Source organism: Patella vulgata, chromosome 7 (genome assembly GCF_932274485.2).
Source record: "Patella vulgata chromosome 7, xgPatVulg1.2, whole genome shotgun sequence".
NCBI lineage: Eukaryota > Metazoa > Mollusca > Gastropoda > Patellidae > Patella > Patella vulgata.
The window spans coordinates 9,113,631-9,141,056 of record NC_065885.2 but is presented as its reverse complement, the minus strand read 5'-3'; the positions used below and the strand labels follow the sequence as shown (position 1 = coordinate 9,141,056).

The window sequence follows — 27,426 nt, the reverse complement described above, 5'->3', positions numbered from 1 at the left end:
CCGGAATGATCTAGTTTATGTCAAGTGGATGTTAAACTCTTATCTGTCTCTCTCTCATGAGCTTCTTAAACAAAGCAGGGAGCCACTGTGGCTAAGTAAGACGCGGGCGGTGTGCGAGAAAGTTCATCAAGATTTTCCGGCATGGGTTTCTCTTGTCAGTGGTGCAGGATGAAGGGCCTGACAAAGACAGTTGTCTGGTTGTTCGGATTGGACTTAAAATAGAGGCCCTGTGTAAACATTAACGTGCACATAAAAGATCCCTTGGCAGCTGGAATTCAATATAAGAGGCCTTAGCGCCGCTGTCCAGACAAAATTTCCCTCATAGTCAACTGTATGGTGTATGCTCGTTTTGATTAGCTCAGTCGGAGTATGACGCTAAAACCCCATTTAATTTTCCTTTCTTAAACAACTCATAGTTGTCTCTCTGTCTAGTCAGCAGACAATGATTTACTAATTGGAAAATTTGCTCAAGTTGTCCAAGAGAAATGGCAGACACTCCCTCATTAATGGTGGACAGTAGAGACAAGCTTTCTTAAACAGGACAGAGCCAGTATAATTATTCATTAGAGTATAGCATTAATTACTAGTACCTCTGCTGCCCTACAGATCTTATATCACATTCCATACATAGCCATAAAGATTACCCTGACGTTAGTCTCTAGACTACCTCAAAATAAATTACTCTTACATTATTGAAAATATACATGGTACGGTACATGAGTTTGGCCCGATGTATCAGGGATTTAAGAAGCTGCGTACAGGAGTTTGGCCTGATGTATCAGGGATTTAAGAAGCTGTGTGGATCGATAGTTATACTATCTCTCTGTTGTTGTGATACGCACAGTGTTTTGAACATGAAACTACTTACTACATACACTGCACATAGACCACAACTTCCTCACAAGGCAGACCGCAACGTCCTCACATAGCCCCCTCATAAGGCAGACCACTACTTACTCACATAGCCCCCTCACAAGGCAGAATAAATACTGTTGTCCACTATAATCAGATTGCTGTTGACGCACACTTGCTACTGTAGACAATATAATAACATAATTGTCATTGAACATTTTCAAAATCAGATTTTCGTGACTTGCTTCTGCAGACAATATAATACCGGTAACTTAATTGTTATTGAACATTATCAAAATCAGATTTTTGTTGCTACATTCATTTTGGTTGATGCAATCTTATCTTCTGAGCAAAGGTGAGGGAGGAAAATGGTATCAAATATCTTGATGAAGGGGTTGTTTCCAGTAATTATGGATGACTGTTGATGATAGATACCAATTAACACCAGATATTCCTTATCTAGATTTAGCTGGATTTCCGCCAAACCTGGGTTGTTGGGACCTCACACATTAAACTACATATTCATCCAGAAAATTTCAGTTTTAAGCAGACAGAGGAACTTGCAAGGACAGTGTCAATTTGTTCGGGAAAGACAGAAAACCTGAGAACTCGTTTACACATTTGCATGCATGTAAAAGTACCCATGAGATTTGGAATTTGAAAGGAGAGTAAGCCGTTAGTCGCTGTCCAACTTCCAAAAATAAGATAGTTTCACTTATTTTGAATTCCTAATCTGTTATGAACAAAAATGGTTAATTGTAATGATGAATTAGCAAACATAATTATTGTTAATGCCTTAAAATTAACTGAAATATTGTGGAAGTTGAAAATAAAAAAGGAATTGCTAATTTGTCAAGTCATCTTTCTAATCCAGTTGAATTCTAGCCAGGAGATTCTTTTGAAATATTTGGACAATTTCTGAAATATGCAAATGATGATCATTGATTAGAATCGATACATGTACATATGCAATTTCCACACAAGAAAACTTTTTTTTTTTTCAAAACAATAAAGTATAGACAGAAAAAAAACCCATAGGCTACCTAAGCATAGCAGAAATTACTTCCATTATTATTGAAATATCATCAAAAAAACATTTATTGGATATGAATTGTTGAATGTCACAAGTCTAAAGTAATAAAAAAAAACTGATTTAGGTCATGAACATAAAATTTTAATGAAAAACAAAAATTGCCTCGAGTAACAGTAAATTTAGATGATTATACCGGTAATCAGCCTTTGTTGGCCTATTTTGATTTGAATTCACACGTGACATTTCTTCAAAACAAAATGCTGTGTCCGTGTACATTTAAGAGCAGAGATCAGAAGATCTGTTCTAAAATTTGGGTAATCAGTCAACATATATAACTTAAAATAAAACAGGAAATACATTGTTAAATCTAAACGGCCCTTGATTGTATTTGTCATATTTGTCAATTTTGAATGACTGAAAGTGAAATTCAGTCGGTGATCGTTTAGTTAATAAAAGGGATCTTTTTTAGGACATATTTGTTATTCTGACCATTTACATGCCATAAATTTGAAGAATTTCTAAAACCTTTGGACCACTGCTTATTTTTCCTCTGTGTCTTATCCGAAGAGCTAGAGGATCTATTTATATGGAATACAACCACAAAATATGTGAGTGCCCTCTTGTCAGTGATGTATCTGTCTAGTCGTTAGATAGGATCAAAAAATGTGGGCCCGTGTATACAGTGGCATGCATGTAAAAGATCCCCTGGCAGTTGGAATTCGATGTAAAAGTAGGCCATAGTTCCGCTTCCCAGGCAAAATTTCCCTCTCAGCACACTGTATGGCGTATGCCCGTTTTCATTATCCCAGTCGGAGCTGAACAGTAGGATGTTAAACCACATTTCATTTATATTTTAGTGCAACGTTTCAACAAGTGTTCTCTTATTGATTTTAAGAACATATAAAACTCCCCACTCAACAGTCATACAAATTTTATTCGTCTTAATGTTTCGGGTAATATTATGGCCCTTTTTCAAATCGTACTTTATGTCTACTCTCTCTGCCTGCATCGTCGTTTGATCCAGCAGCAGCTATCCTGTCCAGCCTGTGCTACTCTTTTCAGGGAGTGTTGCCTTCCACCAATCCACCCCACCCCACCCCACACTCTATTCCAGCTTTTCAGGGAGTGTTGCCTTTCCCCTTCCATATTTCCTGTATACATGTATATAGTTATATTGCCATTTACATGTAGTATTTAAAAATGATAAGAGAATAGATGTTTTTCTACAGCATGAACATGCTTAATGGTGTATGAAAAATATCACTTTCGGGCTGTGTCTGTCAGTGTAACCATGAACATTAAACATATATTTGTAAGGCCATGTAAAGCCGAAGTGAGGGTAGTATTTAGTCTGAGATAGAGTTTGTATATATTTATATCTCCAGTGTGTTAAATACATATCAATATACATTCTGGCTTCGAAAACTTTGCAGAGGAAATAACCTCGACTTGAATTCATAGTTGTCTACTATGTTGGTTAAAGCTCCCTGTCTTTAATCTGCAAGCTAAAAATAAACTCAACTAATGAGACTGACTCACTCTTAGGCCAAACAAGATATGGAGTAATATGTAGTCAGTACATTGTACCGGGTACACATCGGATTAATTTATCTTGATCTTATTAACAGAACATCGCCACAGATGTGCACAGGAGATTTTGTGGATATATTTTCCCAGAAATTGCGGATCAATATGTATGGAAAATCCTAACTTTTTTTTTAGGCTGAAAGTTTATGCCTTCTGGTGTGTGTCTTTTATCTCCGATTTTAACTTTCTCATTTGATAATGCAATGCAATGCAATGCAACAGAAGTTTAGAAAATATATGTAATACATGGATTCAATTCTGGGCCCTGTTTCTCGAAATCTTAACTAAAGATAAAATCCAAATTTTAGTAGATTGTTCAATTTTGATTGGCTAAGCACGAAAAGCAATCTAATATTATCCAATCAAATTACTAAAATTTGGATTTTGTCTTAGTTAAAATTTCGTGAAACGGGGCCCCTGTTCTGTATTGGGGTGGGAGGGGGGGGGACACTGTGACAAGAGTAAGGTGCTGATTGACTAACCAGGAAGTCCCTTGTTTGATACCGTTGTTTTCCGAGAAATACATCAAGATTTTCCTGTGTGGAATAGTGTCTAGTCATTCAGATGGGACAAAAAACAAGGTCTTGGGTACACATTGTGTACATGTACATGAAAGATCCCATCACAGTTGGAATATGAATTACTGATCTGGCAATATTCATTTTATTCATTATCCATTTTGACCAGTCTTATCTTTCAGGAAAAAAATTGATTTTTGGACCATCTTTTTCTTGGGGTGACACTCTACGAAAAAGCCTAAGTCTCCGTCAATTAAAGTCTGATCAATATGAAAATTGGCATGCTCATTCTTTGAACAATTCTGCATCGATTTAAAATGCATTATATTTATGAATTTCATCTGACTACATGGTCAGTTTCTGGTCCTCAGTAAAGTCGTACTTGTTTTCATTCCTAACATCAACTGGCTGTCAATTCATCTAAAAATAGGGGGGTTGGATGGCTGAGGGTTAGCACGTGCGCGCTGTATCATAAAGTCTGTCATTGAGTCAACTGGCTTGGTTTCCTCCTCTGCCAAAGAACCCTACGCGCAAGCGAATTATGAAAATAAAAGGGAACCATATGTTAGTCCCGAAATGACCTAGTTTGTGTCGAGTGGACATTAAACCCCATTTCTCTCTCTCTCTCTTATCTTAAAATAAGTGTGGAAAATGAACTTTAAATTACATCTAGGTCATTTTTCAATCAATAAAAAATCTGGGAATTCTTTTTAATAATATTCTAAAATAACTCCTGTATTTTAAGTAAAATGTGTAATTTGATCTAAATGTAATTTTGTACTATAAATAAAATTAATCCACTAGGATGTTTTCTCTTTAGGTTACTCATTAAAAATAAGGTCTATTTTAGAAGACTAGTGAGTGTTTTTTTCATTGATGAAAATACATCAAATAATTCTCTTGATACATGTTCGAAATGAAAAAAATAGATATTAAGCGTTGTTTTTAGCCATTTCGGTATTGGGTAATAGAGCCTCCTTCACCTCGTGACATTTAAGTATTGATCGGAATTCTATCTGGAATATAGCCAGTATTCTGGATGTTTCTCAAATTCAACAATAGAGAAAAAAACCAAAATCAATTAAATTGAACAGAAATTTTCATTCATAATGGTAGATTCTTATTCAGGACGGAAATAAAAACATCTGATATGAAATCAATAGTAGAATAGGATTGACACTACAGTACTTCTTTAGAGAGGAGTTCACTTTGATTGTCCATTCCTGTATTGGAAATCATTCTTGGCAAGAATTGTACCTTTAATATTCCATTCCTGGCTAGATTCAGTCTTTTAAATTGTGTACCATTTAAATTCATGTATTTGAAACCGTTCATGAAGAGAACCATACAATATGGTTAATATTCCATTCCTAGAAAAGTCATGGCTCTTTTTGAAACTGTGATGGTGTCATTTTAAAAGTCATAGCTCTTTTTGAAACTGTGATGATGTCAGTTTAAAAGTTGTGGCTCTTTTGGAAACTTTGATGGTGTCAGTTTTTGAAAGTATGACATCGTCTGTTTAATTGGCGTACTATCAAATTTTATCATCACTTTAGACATTTTGACATGTAAATAAGTAAATTAATGAGATACAATCCTTAGAGAGCACAGAGGCTCTTCAAATACACATTTAGATGTACGGGCCGTATATTTTGATCGACCAGCCTTGCCAAATTCAATTCACTTTCAATTAGTTTAGATCATTCTGCTACTTTCAAATTTGATAAATAAAAAAAGAGAATATTCCATTAACTTAATCAAGCGAGACAGACACCTTTTACGATAATATGGCTGCCTTTCTCGTCAAATATTTATACTTAACACTTTTAATTGAGTTAGAATTGATCTTTAAATTGTTTTTTTTTTTTTACGACGGCTCAAATTTTTTGTGTGATATTGTCGAGAATTTAGTCTGGTTACATTAATTTTTAAGTAAATTTCTTTACTTATCTACTAGTATTGATTCTGTTATGTTCATTAATTATGAAAAACAAAGAAAATTTCTGTGTTAAATGAGAAACAAAGTCCAAAGTTTAATCACTTGAGTCACACATTTTACAATTTCAAAGTGGGTGTTGATACATGCTGGTTTTTGACAAAGTGTGTGTGGTTTACAAAGTGCGTTTGTCGTTGACTGGTCATTGACAAAGTGTGTGTGTATTTGACATGGTGTTGAGAAAGTAGGTGTGTGTTTGACATGGTGTTGAGAAAGTAGGTGTATTTGACATGGTGTTGAGAAAGGTGTGTTGACATGGTGTTGAGACAGGTGTGTTTGACATTTTGTTGAGAAAGTGTGTGTTGACATGGTGTTGAGAAAGTAGGTGTATTTGACATGTTGTTGAGAAAGTGTGTGTGTTTGACATGATGTTGAGAAAGGTGTGTTGACATGATGTTGAGAAAGTGTGTGTTGACATGGTGTTGAGAAAGTGTGTGTTGACATGGTGTTGAGAAAGTAGGTGTATTTGACATGGTGTTGAGAAAGTGTGTGTGTGTTTGACATGGTGTTGAGAAAGTAGGTGTGTTTGACATGGCATTGAGAAAGTGTTTGAGTTGGCTACTACTGTTACATGTACTTTACCTCTACTACTGTCACTACTACTACATGTACATGCTTTATGAAAAGAGTGCTTAAATATTATTCATAGCATCATCTTGCCATATATAGTTCAATAAATTAATACATTTCTTTCATACGTGATCAGATGAATAGCTCCTGTCAGTTTCATATTTCATACAGCAGGATTGGAAAAAATTCAATATAAACATTTATTTTAGGAAGAAGATTTCCTATTACAATCTAATGAAAACTTAATATCTGTAGTAATATATTTCAAATTTTTCTCTTTTCAGGAGGCACGAAAGGCTGCTGCAGATGCCACCCTAGCCCACGCCACGGCAAATTTAGAAGCCGTGGGAAGAATACAGATGCGTACGAGACGTACACTTAGGGGCCATCTTGCAAAAATTTATGCCATGCATTGGGCGTCAGATTCCAGGTTAGTTTGTACCCTGAAAAAAAAAAATTAAATAGTTGTCCCTGTTCAATAGGACATATTTATATCTAGTAGGGCACAGATATTTAAATTTTTCTTCATCAGTTGTAATCACAGGGAGAACAAAGAAAAAAAATTTTTGATAAAGGAAATATTCAAAAATCCAAAGTAATTTGAGTTTGTCCAAATTCAGTGCTCGACAACCTTTTAGGATTGCATTAAAGGGACGATCCCGATTTAAACAGAGTCTCAAAAATAAAAGTCTGAGTACGTATGACATTTAAGTGCCAAAATATAGAGGAATGTTGTATTTACCTTGTCTCAAATTTTCAGCTCAAAATATTGAGTCGCTTGGACGTGAACGTTAAAACTGCTTATCCAGACACTTAACCCTTTTAAGATTTTGGGTCAATTTTTTCATTGCGTAAACTGATAAACGATTCCGGTTCCTTAAAAGAGGTCTATTTGGCATTTGTCGAATATCAACCATCGATTTGCAACATGTAGTGATATCCACTGTTTGAACCAGTGCAATTAATTTAATACTTTTATTAGATTTAGAATTTAATTGAAAGCTCTATTACATGTATCTATAAATAACATTTATAGATCACTGTTTTAATATTAGGATAGTATTAGGATCGTCAATATTAGAATAAAAGTAACTGGTTACTGCCGAGCACTGAAAGTTTAGACTTTACATGTTTTATCTAACAGTTATATATGCAGATCCTCCTTAAGATCATTCTTAGTCCTACACGTAGTTACTAAGTAATAAGATTAAGGTTGCTACTACATGTAACTAACTCCAAGCTGATATACAAATTAGAATTTGGATCTTTCTCCTAATATGTAGATTTTGATATATTATGAGCTGTATTTACTCCACATCCAGCATACTAAACTTTCCTTCATTTACTAGTACAGAAGAAAAAGTTAACAAAAATAGAGGCAGAAAGTGTACTGATAAACAAAAAGCACAATCTATAACTTGATTTGAAAGAAATTTTAGTTTGTTGGATGAAAGTAAATAATATAATAATTCTTTTACAACTAAAGATATGCAGATTTATAGTTTTAAGAGCTAGAGAGAACCTTTCGATTAGTAATCCAGATGGCAGAGATATTTATCAAATATTACATTATAGGATCTAGCTAGTAGTAGTACATATTATACATCAGACATCTTCATGATATCAAGGTACTATGCTGTACATCTGTTACCTTGAATGCTCCAGCCGACTTTGTTGTACTGTACAAGATTAGTGAATCCAGCTTGTTAACTGTACCAATCACAGTACATATTGTAATTCAATATATTAGGTGTTCTATTTTGAGCTTAAGTGTTTTCTCTTTGCTTGGGTGCCTGGGTGTTCTCTTTGGGCTTGGGAGCCTGGGTGTTCTTTGGGCTTGGGTGGCAGGGTGTTATCTTTGGGCCTGGGTGCAAGGGTGTTACATGTATCTTTGGGCCTGGGTGTTTTGCTTGGGTGTATGGGTGTTATCTTTTTGATTGACAGGGTTGTGTGTTCCTGGGTTTGAATTGTATCCTTGGGCAACGTATTTGAAAACTTACAACAAGGGATTGAACTTAAGTACAGAAAATTGATTATTTCTACCCAGATGTACAGCAAGGTTGGCTGAATGCCGACTTGGTATACGTATCTCATAACACCTTGATGTTGTGAAAATGATAGTATAAAATCATATTGGTTCTCAATTCTACTTGTATACTCATTGCGGACTTTATTTATTTTAATATTTTCAAAGTGAAATAAGGTTTGTGCCCTAAAATGCCAATATATTCAAAAATTTTAATTCCCTTGAAATTGACTAAATCAAATAAATCTTTTAGAAATTTCATTAAAAATCAATATTGAATCTTGATTAGAAGTCAATTTGTAAAAGGTTTTAAATTTTTGAAACTGAGGCGTGGAAATTTAGTTAGTTCTAAAAAGACTCAAATTTATTTTTAGATTTGCTCTGCTCCTTTTTAACGCATGTTTAAACCCTTAGATAGCTTTTTAGTTAACCCAATTCCACCCTTTTTTACAATTTATTGATTCTGGGATTTCCTTCATCAAACTCCTGTGATAGGGTAATTTTTGAATTTGAATAAGAATTTGCAAGGAATTTTGTCCCAAGAGGATTTTGTAGACCTAGATATTGGAAGTTTGATGAAAGGTTATCCCAACATTGTTTGTTGTCTACAGCAACAAAGCAGGAGATGAAAATCATTTATTTCCAATAATATTTCCTTTTGACATTATTGAACTTGATAGAGTTCATGTAGAATGCACTTAGTTTAATGAGAAAAACCTAACACACAAATTAGAACAGTTTTCATACCACGTTCAAATCAAATCATTAGCTTTTAAAGGCAGTAAAAGTTGAATGTGTTACTGAAAGACAAACTTTCAAGTAGAATTTGACATTTCATAACTTTCAAGCCATTAAATTATTCTTTATCGATAAAAAGGCTTATTTCGATATTTGTCATATCATTGCCTTTAAACTTTCAAGTAGAATTCAACATTTCATAACTTTGAAGCCATTAAATTATTCTTTATCAATAAAAGGCTTATTTCGATATTTGTCAAAAATGACGTCATTGCCATTAAATAATAAAACAAAAATTGTTCTGATTTGCGCCTTAGGTTTTAAAATAGTTTGATTTTTAATGTAACTGTTTTCTCAATCACTTCTAGAGATTTTCATCTTCATACATGTAAATGTCATCCATTCCACTTTTCAGACTTTCTTACTTTTAATCTAATTACTAATTTTACTTGTCATTCACCTGTGTCTTAAACCCTGTATTTGTTTACCTAAAATATGTGTCCTATGTTTTATCCTTTTGTTTTAAAAAAAAAAAACAACAAAAATCTTGAAAATAACCAAATAAGTATTTAATGAAAGAAGTTTTCATGAAAAGCCTAAAGAACATTTTGAATTTGAAGTCGGTTCTTCATGTTATATTTGATTGAGCGAAGGAAAGATGTTGTAAAAGTGCAAAAATTATTCGGTGGATGTAACCAGTTTATGACTGAAATAGACAGTCAGGGGTTGGAATCGTAGTGTTGGTTTGAGGCGATCCTATGTCAGGTTCCTGTTACTATTTTGTCATTATATGATCCACGTCCATATTGAGTGCTCAATCTCTCACAATACCATCAACATAATTTTCTTGCCCAAGTTCCAAGTAAGATAAACAATGAATAAAAAAACCAACTTGCCATAGAAATAAACCAGAAGTGTACTGTTCGATCTGTGAGAAGAAATCGCTCCCTTATGTCGGAATTATTTATCGTATCTGTTTCGATGAGATGTTTATTTCTGAGAATTCAATCTCTATGGCCGGATGGTATAAATAATACTTAGTTATCGCTTTTATGTGTATTGGTAATAGGAAAGAAAATAATAAGGGAATAAGGGAATAAATGAATTTAAAACACACCATAATGATCAATAGGCTTAAACCATCTAGATATTATTTCATTTACAATAACTTGTAGTAGTCGGACGCTGAAGACTTGTCATCTTGAAACAGCTAGTGAAAATAGCCACGAATTATTCACAGCGTTGAAGAAATCAATAATTCTACTAGATAATAGAAAGGTATCCGGGGAGATGAGTGCAATTATAGCGCACGACTATAGACGAAGCCCAGCATGCAACATTTCTAACGAGATCTGTAGAAAAACACAGCCTGTTCTTGTACTTGAACGGCGAAGTATGGAATGAAGAATATCTGATTGAATAAAAGAACACACTTCACATACATGTAACTGGTTTAAAAAAACCAAAAAAATAAAGAATATTAAAGGAAAATTATATTTTGATCTGTATAGTCTTAACAAATTCCAGCCTTAACTAGGAGTCTAATTGTAAAAGGACAACATATGGTGCTTACAACAAACTGTCTTTAGATTGACAAGTCTTTACTTAATCCTTCAAAAATATACAGACACATTTATCAAGTTAAAATATTTGAAGCAAGTGTTGGTGACAGCCGGCTGCAGTCTGGGATATATAATTAAGATAGGACAAACATTGTGTAGTTGTAAATTTATTTTATAAAGCTTTAAATTCATTACCATGCGCAGGATGTGAATCAACCGCAGAATGTGACTCAACCGTTTGTGAAATTTTATCTTTACATTAGAAGTTAGACGAGATTCATCGTCTTGTATTATACAAATATATATCGGAATAGCCAACTAATCTAACTTCCAAGATAATAATTTTAAAAAAACTCACAAATTAATGCAAAATTATGTATTCTCCTTTAGATAAAAAAAAAATCCAAAGAAAGAAAAAGAAAAGTTGTGTGTCTTCAAAATGGTTGATAATAGCTTCTAAATATTTTAAAAAAAGTATTTCACTCTATAAAAGCCAAATATAAGTCAATTTTAATTAGCAAATAGGGTAAATATGCCTGTTTAAATGACCAAAGTATTTCATTTTCTTAAAACAAATTAGAAGACAGTTTTAATCGCAACAGTATTGGATTCCGAAATAGAATATTTGTCATCAACATTCATTGTCACACTCATAAACCAAAATCTCATCTCGTAACATCTAAACAGTAAATATCTTGATTTTTATTTTTATAAGGATTTTAAAGTAAGTAAAATAAACCAATGTCGTAAAATGACACGAATCAATCAATATTAGTTATTGATAACGAGGAAACGGTAACTCTCAGTGTTTATGTATAAATATTTATATATATACAGTGTAATACAATATAATCAACAGTTCGATATATATATATATGTAAATGTATGTTAAAATCGTCCATATAAATATTTGTCATGAATTGTCAAAACTATTTATTATGTGATGTTTATTTATTCAAAATTTGTGTTATATTTATGAAGTTATATATATATATATAGATGATACATGCTGGAAATGCTGTGTATTGTCACATTTTTTTGTGTGTACAAAATGTCTATCTAAAATGGTATTAAGTGTTCTGGAGGAAAGTGTTTCAGACATGTATGTGTCACCGTCCACTTAAAATGGAGCGATACCGTTACACGGAAAACATCCTCTGTGCGTGCTGTCTCGTTATTTTACAAATACATGTAAGTCTGGCCCCCTGAGTTCACAAGTCTGAGGATGCTTTGTGAACTCGGGGCCAGACAAAGCCTGCTGTGAAACAGATGGGACCCCAGAAAATTAATTTGAATTCAAAGTAAATTTAGTAATGCAAAACAAGTTCGTCAATGTTCATTATTTGGTGTAACTTCATTATATATTTATGAAAACGTGTCTTCCTTGTTCCTCCTAATATTACTAACAACTGTACTCCATTCTTTTCAAATCCTCATTTACGGAGAATTGAATCTGTACTTTAAATCAAGTAGGAGTTGGTTTTGTGAAAGAAGGTCCTGTGTGGTCCTGTGTACACATTGGTGTGCACGTAAAGGGATCCCTAGCAGTTGGAATTCAATTTAAGACTATTTCCTGAAATCACAATATTAGGGTCTTTGAAATATGTGGACTCCATTGGCTTCAATTTGATTTGGTCTGATCCCAAAAGGACTTTCTACATTGGATATTCACGAAAATGCATGTGAAAAATACCGTCACATTTGGAATTGAAAGAAAATTTGGATGAAAAGCACTGTCTTGCCAAAAATCTCCTGCCTTGAATTGCACATGTAACCATAGAAAATACACATAACAATATGTTAACCCCAAAATTACTGTATTATTGTGTAGGGAGATTTATATCTCGATCGTTGCATTTCAAGAATACAAACAAATGACTTCAAGAAAGAAAACATAATGTAATCTAACAGGAATCGAAACAAATCTATCAATCTATTTGGAGAAGGAGATTCATAATAACCTTCCCATCGGGAAACCTTTTAACAAAATACAGATAATTTAACAAAAGTATTGTAACCTATTTAAATATCTAATAAAGTATGTAGTGTCTTTAGTTATACAATTCTGTCTTGTAATGCCTGCATGTTGATGTTGTAACATTTTGCCATGATTCAATATTAAAAAAAAATCTTTTTAATGTTTATGAAAATTATTGATGTTGTAATCTTAGCCTACTACCCTTGTTGGCTTCTCAGTATTATTATTTATGTCAGTAAAAAATGTTTTTAAATATTTTTTTTTATTATTTATTTATTTAAATGACAATATAATTTAAGATAAAGTTTTCAAATTGTCATGAATTTAATTTTATTAAACCATATTTGGTATTGAATAATTTACATGTAATCAAATAATATTTTTGCTAGATTTAAAAATGTTTCAATCCTAAATAATTTTTATGGGAATTTTTTTTAATTTGAACTGAAATGAAATGAATGTATATGAAAATATTTTGCTAACTAATAATTGTTATGCTGTCTAAGTGGTAAGCTTGACATGACTAAATCCCACAGTTGACAAAAAATAATGGCTTAATTTGGGCAGAGGGGATGAACTCAAAAGGGATTTTGTTTGTCAGAAGAGGTGCCATAAGTTTGTCCAAAAAGTATTTGTTAAAAGAAATCAAAACGAAGGTGGCTTAGTTTTGTTTGTTGAAAGAAGAATAAATAGGTGACTGGTGAGAAAAAAAAAAAGTTTAATCTGCCAAAATGTTTTGACAGATAAAGGAAACAAGTTGCTATAAAGGAGTTCTGTTTTCTGAGAGAAAAGGCAGGGTTAGAACAAACTGAGGAAAGGGTTTAATATCATGATGGCACTTGCTCAAAGTCTATGATTTTATAGATATTGATATTCAGGCTTCTGCAGTTAATGTCCAAGAACATTCGTCTGATAATTTTGATGCATTATTATTGATCGAACATGATGAGATGTAGTAAAGGTATGCGATGGCCATTATGATAAAGAAATAGTCTTGAGGTCATATTCCAAGGATGTATGGAACCTCCAGGCAACTACAATATTTGGATGGAAACATCTGTGGTAATTTTGAAATCGTCTTGATAAAGTGTTGAATTTCCAATCATAAAATCTCTATGGATATTCTCTACAAATTTTTTCCGTTGGAGACGTGGAGTAAAATATTTTGAGCTAATTTTACACTCTTGTTTTTGGATGATGTAAAAATGTTGGCAAGTTGTCAAGTTTCCGTCGTCGTTAATTATCGTAGTTGGACTTTGGTTTATATTTTTTATTTGGCAGTAATTATTGCATGTCGTATACAGTCAGACAGACTGTGTAACCATTAATAGGATCATCATGTGATTATGAAATGAATATTGTTTAAGCTGATACAATACCCAAAAGGCATAGGATACTGCACATTCATTAAGATCCATTTTCAGATGATTCTTGAAATATTTGCGGGTTGGGTGGGGTGGGCAGGGACAGTGTGAATGTTATATAAAGTGAAAGCCAACTTAAGGCTTTGCGTAAAGAGGTAGTTAATGTTGGTGGGGTTGCTTCAGTTTCATTTTTGCTTAGCATTTGGTGAGTTCTGGTTATTTGTAAGGTACATTTTTTGCGAAAAACTGTTGAGGTTAGTTAAAAGGGGGCGGGGGGAGCAAAATCCATGCCTGGCAAGGTCTTAACAATCCATGTTAAAATAATGTAGGCTACATAAATATTTTTGTTTTGTTTGTGTTTATTTGTGCCGCCAATGCCCTGTCTTGTATATTTGTGGTTCCAGTTCCTCATCTCAACTGTGTGTGATCCGCTCGCTATCTGAGTAGTCTCCACACAGAACGTACTTCTATTGTTTTATCCAAAAGTGAAAGTGGACTTTGTTCCTATGGTTTTGTATCTTTGTTTTCATTGTGATGTGTATCGCTCCCCCCTCTATTCGATGTTCTACCCCTCTATCTAAACAGCTCCTGCAGTGCTGACATCTATTTGTACAGTGGTGTTATTCGATAAATAGGGCTGCAATGATACCTGATAGTGGATTATGTGATTAAGATATGAAAAGTCGAATTGTTTTCATCTGAACTTGCCCGGAATATAATAACTCTGACAAAAACCTCAAATATCAAGGAATTCAGCTTCAGTATGCTGCTCTGTCAAAATCTGTGTGGATTACAGCGTTGTTGCAGCCCTAATGTCAAAAGAATTGATTCCGGGTATCCCCAAACACAAACTAAAAATGATGTTTTGAACATATAAAATGCTCTTAATTATACGAGTCGGGTTGAGGAATACCAAAAGCCTTTAGTAATTCAGTGTTGTTAATTTCAGTATACAGGTTCTCTCCCCTTTTATCCCACGATTATCCTACTAACGATGTGTCTCCACTCCAACCTTATCTCAGCTGTGTTGTTGGCTGTAGTGCTAAATTTTTATGTCATCTGTGCATGAATTAAAATTTTGAAAACAAGTAGCATACAAAATTGAAGATATTCCCCAGACTTCGGTGTATTAAGGTTGGTTTCTTAAAAGCTTTACCCCCAAAAATAATATTTAAAAGGTCAGGGCAGTAAATTGGGGGATATACACATTAGAAAAATCATTACTCAGATGATAGTATTGACATATATTTTTCAAGGCACCCCCCCCCCCACTTACCTGTTAATTAGGACTGATAATGAACTGTATTTGCCTATAGTAAGCCATGGTATAATACAACTGAAAAAACAATGAAAGATTGTTTCTATGCATGGTTAATTAGATGTTTTGTAGTATAATAAACTACAACTTGGCAAATTGTCAACGTCAACCAGGAACTAAATAAACCACAATTACTTACTTACATATAAAACCAAGAAATATTTTCATTGTGGAAATACAGTTTAGTCTTAAATATTTACCTTTACTGTTGGAAGGGGATGGTGGAAGAAAAGGGGTTTGAAACCTATTCATGGGTATTTTAAGATTCATTTAAATATCCAGGAACGGGGTCAGCAAAAATTGATTTTAAAGGGACAATGTACAGGTTTCAGATAGAAGATATTTATCAAAGGATAATTAAAATCAAGTAAGAGTTCTGTCAAGAAAAATGTTTTTAACCGAAGAATGAGAGGGTTTTGGCTATATTTATCAAAGGGTTTTCATTTCTATCAATTTAAAGGGATAATGAAAGGGGTTTCTATTTTCTAATATAATAATATTTATCAAAGGGAGATCCGAGTTATATCTTGAAAAAGATGGTTTTGAAATGAACAGGAAAAAATTGAGTTTTATAATCTACATTTATATGCATGTCAAATTGATGAGTATAATCATGGAATGGTATTTAAGCATGCCATACATGTAACCTAACTCCGCATTGGGTAGAATGAAATAATTTGGAAAATAACCTAGTCCATAGAGTTCTGTTATTTAATGAATTGGTACATTATGAATATCTATCGTCTTCAATTTTCCCTAACTATCCCACTTGTTTCACTCGTAAATTCAGGTTTTTAATAGTTTTCAAATTGGTTCAAATTTCATCACCCCACCCCCTCCGGCCCTAAATCTTTTACCCTACTTTTGACTAACAACTCATTACCCCTACTAATGTGTTATTGTCAGCATTGTTTGAGAATACCGTGTGTCCCCTTGTTTACCAATTCATTCTACTTCTGCCACCTTTATATAATCCCAATTGTTATGATTCAATCCATTTTCTCTTGATGTGCTTCCACATGTTATATCTTGATTCTATCCTACTTGTTACACCTTGATCTGATTCCACTTATCATGCGTGTGATCCAACCCTACTTATTACTTGATCAAGTCCCACCTGATATATCTTGATCCGGTTTCCGATCTCACTATATCTTTATCCGTTTTTCTGTTGTCACTTGCTATATATTGATCCTGTCCCACTTGTAATATCTTGATCCGCTTTCTGGTCCCACTTGTTATATCTTGATCCGGTCCCACTTGCAATACCAGTCCCACTTGTTATATCTTGATCCTGTTTCTCTATGGCTATATATAGCTATATATAAAAGTTGTATTGGTCTTTGTTGATTTCGTTTCATTGTGCTTCTAAATGGTGTTATGATTACTGAAATAAGAATTCCCAGAAGATGCTCAACTATGGACTGCCGCCATCTGCTTTCATTTTTTTGTCCTTGCAGCTTTTATTCCCCCCCGTTTCCTAGCAATATATTCTTGGTATCATGGTAAATTATCTTATTAAAATACAATGTTACGTGCAAGGTTTGTTTTTTGAAACGTGTTTTGATTGTTAATGATGTAAATTTGTTGTATTCAGAAATCTAGTATCAGCTTCACAAGATGGTAAATTAATAGTATGGGATGGATATACAACTAATAAGGTAGGTTAATTGTCTCATTACCCATTGGTGGATATTTGTTTGAAGGTGGGGGGAGGTGTCTCATTAATCAATGGTGAATATTTGTTTGGAGGTATTGTGGGGTGGGGTGAGGGTTGGAGGTCGTCCTCCGAGGAAGTTTGAACCATTGTGGTGTTGTGGTGATATATGTAGGTGTCACATATCTGAAACCGAATATAACATTCAGTTTCGTCAGCTGCATCAACCCAACCAACAAAAAGCTCAAATTGACTTGTTAAATAGAAACAGAATAAAAGTGAAAATTTTATACTGTTACGTTGATTGTGGGAGAGTCTGTGGTCCCCACCAGGATGCGCCACTTTCATTGATGATATTCATTAACTTAATTGTTCAATTCCTTTCTCGGCTCCGCAAATTTGGTTTTATAGAATAGAAGCCTTTGGTATCAATTTGTTGTTCTTGTGGAATTTATATAGTTTCCCAATACACAAATGTTTATGAAGGAACTCATTAGAGCCAAAGAGACGCAGTCTAAATTATTTCTGGTTTTCATGTTCGCAAAAAAACGATTGCTTTTAAATTTTAGTGTATTTTTTTTGTGGGGTTGCAGATCTTTATTTGATAGGGTCTTAAATTTTATATATTTGTCAATTTCAGGTACATGCTATTCCATTGAGGTCCAGCTGGGTTATGACGTGTGCCTATGCGCCATCCGGCAGCTATGTGGCTTGCGGGGGTCTGGATAATATTTGTTCAATATACAGTTTGAAGACACGAGAAGGAAATGTGCGAGTTAGTCGAGAACTACCAGGCCATACTGGCTATCTATCATGTTGTAGGTTTATAGATGATAACCAAATAGTAACTAGTTCAGGAGATATGACCTGGTAAATATAGTCTACTCTACTTTTACTTTAGCATGCAAATTTTCACGAAATCTTAAATCTGAAATATTCATTGACTACGAGCTGAAGTTTGTATTAGGATTTTTACCCTCAACCAATGAAAAGTTCATATCTATAAGACATTGAGTCGACTGGCGCGGTTTCGAATCCCCGGTTGTACGTGACAAGGAGTAGGGTCGCCTGTCCATACTGGTGGGTTTTCTCCGGGTCCTCCGGTTTCCTCCCACTGCTAAAGACCCCTATGCGCAAGCGAATTATTGAAATAAAATTAAACCATATGTTAGTCCCGCAATGACCTAGTTTGTGTCGAGTGGACGTTAAACCCCATTTCTCTCTCTCTCTCTATCAGACATGTTTTAAGTTTTTATGAAAAAGTCTGTATGTCTTCCTGTAGGACATTGTTCCAAAATATTACTTTCAACCAAGACTATTTGTTTGGATGGGATTTAACACCAGAGTCCACTTTGTATTCGTTGGCATTATGATGAGGAGGAGGTAGAAATGTTTGGTTAAAATTCCCCTCATGGCAAACTGCATGGTGTATGCTGCCTTCATTTCCTGCTTAAAATGTATCACTTAAGTCAATTATTGTAAATTGACCATCTGAAACTCCTCCGGGTTGCTCAGATACATAGGGTCAGAAAATGTCCATGTACGAGTTTTGTAATCTGATAATGAATCCAGTGATTGTTACCATTTCTGTTAAGTTTTGACAGCCACCATATTGATGTCATCATTTTTACTTTTATTCCGTTTATTTTATCTTATAGTGCACTGTGGGATATAGAAACCGGTCAACAAACTACATCGTTCACAGGTCACACCGGCGATGTTATGAGTTTATCTTTAGCACCAGATTTTAGAACATTTGTTTCAGGGGCCTGTGACGCCTCCGCAAAGGTTTGTACAAAATTTGGTTTTACTATTCCTTGAACGATGATCATGAATGATGGCTTACGTTTGAATAAATCATGACCGGCTGAAATTGTCAACATAATAGACTCTTTATTTTACAAGGATAGCAAATATTGGGCATATATTCAAGTATTCAAAATGGGACTTCCCATCTGATAAAATGAAATGAAATGGGGTTTAAAGACGTACTGTTCTGCTCCGACTAGGCTAATGAAGACGGACATACACCGTACAGTGTACTATAAGGGACATTTTGTCCTGAAAGCAGCGCTGTGACCTACTCTTGCATCCAATTCCAACTGACAAGGTATCTTTTATGTGCACGCCAATGTGTACACGAGACACCAACTGATAAATGAGGATTGGATGGTAGAGTGGTCTAAAGCATGATTTAGATCATAGGATCTGTCATTGACTCGAGTGGTGTAGGTTCGATCCCAACCTTGTACCTCAGAATCTGAAGCTACTTAGACAAACTGCTTACTGAAACTTTTTTGTCCCCCGCCTTTCGAAGAAAGCAGGGGACTATTAAAATGGGTTCGTCCGTCTGTCTGTCTGTCTGTCTGTCTGTCTGTCTGTCTGTCCGTCCGTCTGTCTGTCCTTCTGTCTGTCCGTCTGTCTGTCCGTCACACTTTTTGGGACACAATAACTCTCTTCCTAATTGAGCTAGAATGTTCAAACTTGGTGTATGTGTTTATTAGGTCAGTGCCTTGATGGAGTTCGAAGATGAGCATTTTCCGCTTAGGGTAAGCAGAGATAAGTAATTTGATTGGTTGATGCTTTGGGACACGATAACTCTCTTCCTAATTGGGCTAGAATGTTCAAACTTGGTGTATGTGTTGATTAGGTCAATGCCTTGATGGAGTTCGAAGATGAGCATTTTCCGCTTAGGGTAAGCAGAGATAAGCAATTTGATTGGTTGATGCTTTGGGACACGATAACTTTTAATTGAGCTAGAATGTTCAAACTTGGTGTATGTGTTTATTAGGTCAATGCCTTGATGGAGTTCGAAGATGAGCATTTTCCGCTTAGGGTAAGCAGAGATAAGCAATTTGATTGGTTGATACTTTGGGGCACGATAACTCTCTTCCTAATTGAGCTAGAATGTTCAAACTTGGTGTATGTGTTGATTAGGTCAATGCCTTGATGGAGTTCGAAGATGAGCATTTTCAGCTTAGGGTAAGCAGAGATAAGCAATTTGATTGGTTGATGCTTTGGGACACATTAACTTCAGTTCTAATTAAGTGAGATTGATGAAACTTGGTGTATAGTTTCATTACAGTAATACCTTGACTAAGTTTGATAATGAGCATTTTCTGCTCAGGGTAAGCAGAGCGATACGCAATTTGATTGGTCGAGACTTTGGAAAACAATAACTCTCCTACTTTGATTGTCCCCCGCCTTTCGAAGAAAGCAGGGAACTATTAAAATGGGTTCGTCCGTCTGTCTGTTTGTCTGTCTGTCCGTTCCGCTTATGGTAAGCAGAGATAAACAATTTGATTGGTTGATCTTCGAATTGAGTAAATGTTCATGCTTATTGTCCCCCGCCTTTCGAAGAAAGCAGGGAACTATTAAAATGGGTTCGTCCGTCTGTCTGTTTGTCTGTCCGTTCCGCTTAGGGTAAGCAGAGATATACAATTTGATTGGTTGATGCTTTGGGACACTATAACTTTAGTTCTAATTAAGTGAGAGTGATGAAACTTGGTGTATAGTTTCATTACAGTAATACCTTGACTAAGATCGATAATGAGCATTTTCTGCTCAGATTAAGCAGAGCGATAAGCAATTTGATTTGCTGAGACTTTGGAACACAATAACTCTCTAATTATTTTCCTATTTCGGCGGGGGACATCAGCCTCACTGTTGGCTTGTTATTTACATTTTGCGATAGAATTTTCTCAACTAATAACTGACCATTATTTATTGTTTTTTTTTTCAGCTTTGGGATGTTAGAGATGGCATGTGCAAACAGACTTTCTCAGGACATGAGTCAGATATCAATGCAATCACAGTAAGTTTTTGAATATTTGTACAACTCATGAAAATAGACTAAAACGGATCAAGGTGTCAAGATCTCAACTGACTTAAAATATTTTAAACTATCCTGACTTCTGGGCGGTTGGATGGCCGAATGGTTAGCACGTCCGTGCTGTATCAAAAGGCCTGTCATTGAGTCAACTGGCGTGGTTTCGAATCCCCGGTTGTACGTGACAAGGAGTTGGGTTGCCTGTCCAACCTCGTGGGTTTTCTCCAGGTCTCCGATTTCCTCCCACTGCTAAAGTAGCAACACTGGTATCAGTGACCTATTTTCAAAACTGACATTGTTTCTATTGCACATTTTCATGTGGCAAGCAGTAGGATCACCTGTCTCATCTGGAGGGCTTTCTCTGTGTTCTCCGGTTTCTTCCCACTGCTAAAGAAACCTATGTGCATGAAAAGTATTGAAATAAAAGTACATGTTACTCCCAAAATGACCTAGTATGTGTTGGGTTGACTTTAAACCCAACTTCTTATTTAATTTCTAATATTGTGTTTTTGTACTTCAGTACTTTCCCAACGGATTTGCATTTGCAACTGGATCTGATGACGCTACTTGTCGTTTGTTTGATATTCGAGCTGATCAAGAGATCGGCATGTATTCACACGATAACATCATTTGTGGTATCACATCCGTGGCCTTCTCTAAGAGTGGACGCCTTCTGTTGGGAGGCTATGATGATTTTAACTGCAATGTATGGGATGTCCTAAAGCAAGAACGAGCAGGTACGATATTCATATTGCAACATTTTTAGTCCCAGCCTTTCGAAGAATGCAGGGGACCTTTAACCCCTATCCTTGCATCAATACAAGTAATTAATGAGTATCATTTATCTATTTCTGGATTGACTCGGGTGACATCAGACTCACTGTTGGCTCATAGTTCGGTGCAGGCGTTGCATCGACTTCCTGATCCTTAGGGGGAGGTCTGTACCTTTTGGGATCTGTGTGTAGTTCAGAGAAGGGGAGTTGGATGGCTGAATGGTTAGCATATGCGCGCTATATCATAAGTTTGTCATTAGTCAACTGGCATGGTTTCGAATCCCAGGTTGTGCATGGCGAGGAGTAGGGTTGCCTGTCCAACCTCGTGTGTTTTCTCCAGGTCCTCCGGTTTCTTCCCACTGCTAAAGACCCCAACACTCAAGCAAATTAATGAAATAAAATTGAACCATATGTTAGTCCCGAAATGACCTAGTTTGTGTCGAGTGGAGTTAAACCCCATTCCTCTCTCTCATATGTCAGCTTAGAGGAAGTCTCAACTTTTAATAGCAACCAAGCCCCTGTCACTTGCGTATGTTAATTGTGATGTTAAACTAAACTTGCTTGTGATATTGACTATTTGAAGTTAAGTGGACTGCAGCCACTGCTTGGGCAAAATTCTCTTTTCAATAGGTCACCAGTTTAGACATTTTTGTTCGCCCACATTGAAATGTGGTGGTATATTGCCATCACCCCCATCCATATCTACGTACGTCATCCACAATTTCTTGTGAACACTCTACAGACTACATTTATCATCTGATTGTCTTGAAATTGATATATGTTTACATCAGTGAGTTGAAGAACTCTATTTTATTAGATGTTTCTTAATTAATTTAATTGAATTAAAATATCATTAGTATTAAAATATTATTATTAATGTTTTACAGGTGTATTAGCTGGTCATGATAATCGTGTTAGTTGTTTGGGTGTTACCGAGGATGGCACAGCCGTAGCAACCGGATCCTGGGATAGCTTCTTAAAAATCTGGAATTGAGGCTAAATGTCCTCACGAACTTGTGTCTTGTTAGCTTCTCTTTTCTATTAACGGCAGTTTAAATCGTGAAAGGGGAGGCAATTCTTGTATTTGACAAGTCAAAAGAACTATTAATTTAGACTGTTGACATTGTGCTAGAAGATTTCAATATGGCCAGAAGAAGAAAATAACAAGATAGAACAGAAATATAAAATGAAAACTTAAAAAAAAAAAAAACAAAAAGAAAAAACATCATTGAGTGTAAATATGTAACTGGTGTACTAAGACGTACAGCGGACAATTTATGTAAATGTACTGTCTCTTCTACTTGACCGTTTTGTTTCCTTTTATTTGATTGGTAGGTTAGCTCATCACAAAGCTGCCAATTATAATATTACCCACAATACAACAGTCAAAATGGATCCAGTACATCTGCTCAAAAAACAAGGATGACAATATTACAAGCCTCTTCAAATTACCCGACAAATAATAATTCTTCTCTCTCTTCAATTTGACGGAATTCTATACTTCATGTTTTTTAATCTTAGGTGTTTGTTTCATAGTTGTCATGACAACACGATGTTGTGACAGTAATTGATGAGATGGAGACCTTGGATCTATTCACACACCTGTTTTTGAATTGTGAGTCGCCTCGTTGACGTCGTTATCATTGGCTTTCTGATATTCTGTAGTTTTCGTGACTACGATTTGAAGGAAGCGGTTTATTTTTGTTCCGCTTATGGACGGAAATTGCTTAATTCTGTTCGCGAACAGGGGTAAGAATGAATTCTCTCTAATTTTATTAATTTTTGTTTTTATGAATTAATCTGTACCATTATTTATAAAAGATTTTTTATATTGATATGATGATCATGTAATGCATTTTTAATTAACAGTAAAAGTGATAAAAATCCAAAAACTCCTGTGAAGATATAAATCAAACTTGACTTAATTTTTTTTGTTTTTCATCATTTTTAAATTTTATTTTGACGGCACGATCCGAGTCATTCTAAACAATAAATATTCAACTTTTTTTTTTTTATTTCTGTACTCATTACCACATCAGAAAAATGACAAGTTTGAAAACAAAACTTGAAAGGAGACCCAAACATTCACGAGCTCAAAGCATTTACAATTAATTATTTTATATGTGCGTGATGTAAAATTAGATGTTGCCATGAAAACAGTAGTCTTGATTAACTTGTGATCGAAACGTTTCATTTCATTTTGTGTGAATTTGAACTCGTTTTGAATGCTTGTATAATAGAATGACCAGGTTTTATCTTTTTCGTCAGTTTGAATCGTAAATAGAAATAATAAACAATATGGCTTAAATTTTGGGCGTGTGCAATTTGTAAAATTTAGATTTAATTACAAAATCTTTAAAATACATGAAATTGTGTACAGTGATCTTTTCTAGATTTTTTTTTTTATTATTTGGTTTCAAACTATTGTGATTAAACCAACAAAATAGGTCATAACAGATTAGTAAATGTATGAAGTTTTTATAGCGCGTATCTTTGTAAATATGATTTCTATTTAAAAATTCATCAGGTTCCGAGCAGATGATGAGGATTCCAAATCGAGATCGAAAGATTAAAAAAAAAATCGCAAATTGAAAATTGTGTCTTAAATCATGTAAAATAAAGAAACATCATTATTAAAACGGATGTTAAACTGTTCTATCCTTTGTGTCCAGAAGTCGCGAAATAATGCGATTATTAATTTGCAAATTTTCTATCTTGACAGTATTACTCGTAATTTTTCGACCTCGTTTTCAAATCCTTGTCGATTAGGTTAGTTGTCTTTACGTATTTAACGATTGAGTCAGATGAATGCCGCTATTTTTTGTCCATATATATATATATATATATAAATATATATAATTATGAATATTTGTGTGTTTATGGAATTCCTAAACCCATTTTAAAAACCTTGATGTATGATCATGAAGGGAATTAGGTAAGGGATTTTGTATATTCATCAGTTTATGTAATTAAATATTGTCCTGTTAAGAAGATTCCAAAGCAACGTCATTTTGTGCTAAATTATAACACAATTAATGCCTACATTAGCTAATATGTCTCGTCAGATTTCATAAAAAACATTGACAGTAATAGTTTCAACAAATCTAAATTATTAGTCAATATGTCGGGTTTGATGGCTGTGAATTCCAATCTAGTTTTTGTTGGCAAATTCTGAAAATTCTTCATTTTTCTACGAAATTGAGACACAAATCTTGACATTGAAATCTGGACTTAAATTTATGGCCGTCCCACTCGACTTTAAAAATCATAATATTTATTGCAATCATCTTTTCTGTTTTAATTTTTGTCACTATTAGAAATGTAGGATAATTTTTAAAAAGGGCACGTGACCGAGAAATGCTATTTCCCTTGATCCTTCAATTAACTCTTTATGAAATGTTGTCCATCGCGTCTTTTATCATTCGTCATCATGAATACCGAAAGACCAAGTATATAATCTTCATTGAAACATGTAGATATTAATTAATTATTTGTGTGATATTCGGCAGTGTATGTGCATGTTTGTGGCTAGATTCTCACTAATCGGTGTGCACTCATCTTTTAAAAAAAAAAAAAACACAGCGTTTCTCTTAAAAGTAAAGAGAAAAGGCCTTGCCAAATTTCATTCACAAAACGACACAAATATTAAATTATTGTTTCTGTTATATATTTCGTTTCTTAATTTTTTATTGACTGATTATCGCGATCTGAAGCACAAAATCGTTGATCAACACCTTCGTTCAAGCGTGAATTTACTAAGAGCAAGAAATGTACGTCGACCTCCCTGCAGGTTGGTTCAATTTTATGATTGGTCAATTACTTGGGTATTTCTATCATCATTCGTTTTGAAAGTATGGCACATGTTTGAAACGTTTACATCTCGGGGACGATTGTCCTTTCATCTCTAGTTCTGCTTAGAATAAATCATAAATTCGCTAGAATAGGTCAAAGGTCAGTCAAGCTTTTGTATTTTGCTACCATCTATCTGCATCTTCGACATATCTTAGGAATTTTTCTGTATTCATTTTGAATATGGACGTGCATTGTTGTAAGACTAGAACGTACAAGGCTATGAGATTATTGAATGCTTTCTCATCAATTCATAATTCTCTTTGTTTCCATAGAAACTAGTTACTATGGCTACAGGTGCTGCACATTGTCATAGTTACTAAGCCAGTCGTGTAAGTTTATGATTTGGTCCACTTTGATTTCCTCCTCTCAAAGCTGACTTGGACCATTCATAATTCTATTGTCGTCGTGGAAACAAAGTGAAGAAACTGGTGTCAAGTTTTTATCGTCATCTCATTTTGGAAGACGGGATCTGTCGTCTTCGCTAATGAAATCATTCTAATGTTTCTAAGTTGATTAAATGATATAAATGTGTTATAATAGTTAAATAACTTATAAATAAATGTAGCGCATGAATTGGATTTGATATAACACCACCATATTTGGACTAAAGTTATGAATCAATCAACATTTGATTGGATAACTGGTCGACCAATGAAATCTTGTTCCCACTATTTAAATACTACCATAATCTATGTATGCGAGAATGTTGATATAGTGTTGAGTGTCTGTATGTACTGTTTATTCTCCAACCTTTGCTTGTGTACCAATGTAAGTAAACTCTTCAGAAACATGTTTTAAAAATTGCTTATGTCCTTTGGTATAATTATAATAACTGTATATTTAGTCTCTTCAGTTTTTAGTGCAAACAACAAAGACAACAACTTTTGTTCAATTTGTTAATTTAATTACAATTTATCATTGTCACATGTAGAATTTGTGTTAAATTAAGCGACACATTCGAAGACATATGATTTAATTTTTTTTGTAAAAGCAACTGATAGGTCTGTCCCTCGTGTTTAAAATGGTACGGACCAATCAGATTCGTCGACTAGTCTGATGATAAAGAATTACGTTAACCCACTCATATTCTATGTGTACATGTATTATTTCATTTGTCAATTAAAGCTATTGGTCTTTAAATAAAAAAAAACATGTCTGCTTTATTTCTTCAAGACAAGAATAAGACCAGGGCCCTTATTCACGAAAACTTAAACTAAGATACAATCGAAATTTTAAGAAATACTGCAATTCGATTGGCTGACCAGTAAAATCAATTTGCATATATCCAATGAAGTTGCAGTATTTCTTAAAATTTTGGTTGTAACTTAGTTTAGGTTTTCGTGAATAAGGGCCCAGGGCCCTGTTTCTCGAAATTTTAACTAAAGATAAAATCCAAATTTTAGTAGATACTTCAATTTTGATTGGCTAAGCACTAAAGTCAATCTAATATTATCCAATCAAATTACTAAAATTTGGATTTTTATCTTAGGTACAATTTCGTGAAACAGGTCCCAGGGCACTCGTTTCGGTCATGGCGAAGGGGGTTTGGGGGTCGATTGGTCAAAAGATGTGTGCTTTAGATCATAATGTCTGTTATTAAGTCAACCGACGTAGTTTCGATTCTCAGCTTGTACAGGACAACCTAGCGGGTGTTTTTTTTTATCAGGTCCTCCGGTTTCTTCCTAGTGCTAAAGATCCCTATGTGCAAGCGAATTATTAAAATAAAATCAAACCATATGTTCGTCCCGTAATGACCTTGTTTCGAATCTCAGC

General features: G+C 34.5%; 1 protein-coding gene across 1 annotated transcript in view; it reads left to right on the top strand.

Moving 5' to 3' along the window:
• The window catches only part of LOC126828884 (guanine nucleotide-binding protein subunit beta), a 33,363-nt gene extending 6,560 nt beyond the window's left edge, over positions 1–26,803 (top strand). The window contains exons 3-9 of the mRNA XM_050558963.2: positions 6,841–6,986; positions 17,140–17,203; positions 17,840–18,069; positions 18,858–18,987; positions 20,942–21,013; positions 21,549–21,765; positions 22,689–26,803. Of these exons, the coding sequence (XP_050414920.1) occupies positions 6,841–6,986; positions 17,140–17,203; positions 17,840–18,069; positions 18,858–18,987; positions 20,942–21,013; positions 21,549–21,765; positions 22,689–22,795 (966 nt within the window). The 3' untranslated portion in view covers positions 22,796–26,803. The remainder of the gene's footprint in view (positions 1–6,840; positions 6,987–17,139; positions 17,204–17,839; positions 18,070–18,857; positions 18,988–20,941; positions 21,014–21,548; positions 21,766–22,688) is intronic.
• Positions 26,804–27,426: the final 623 nt, after the last annotated feature.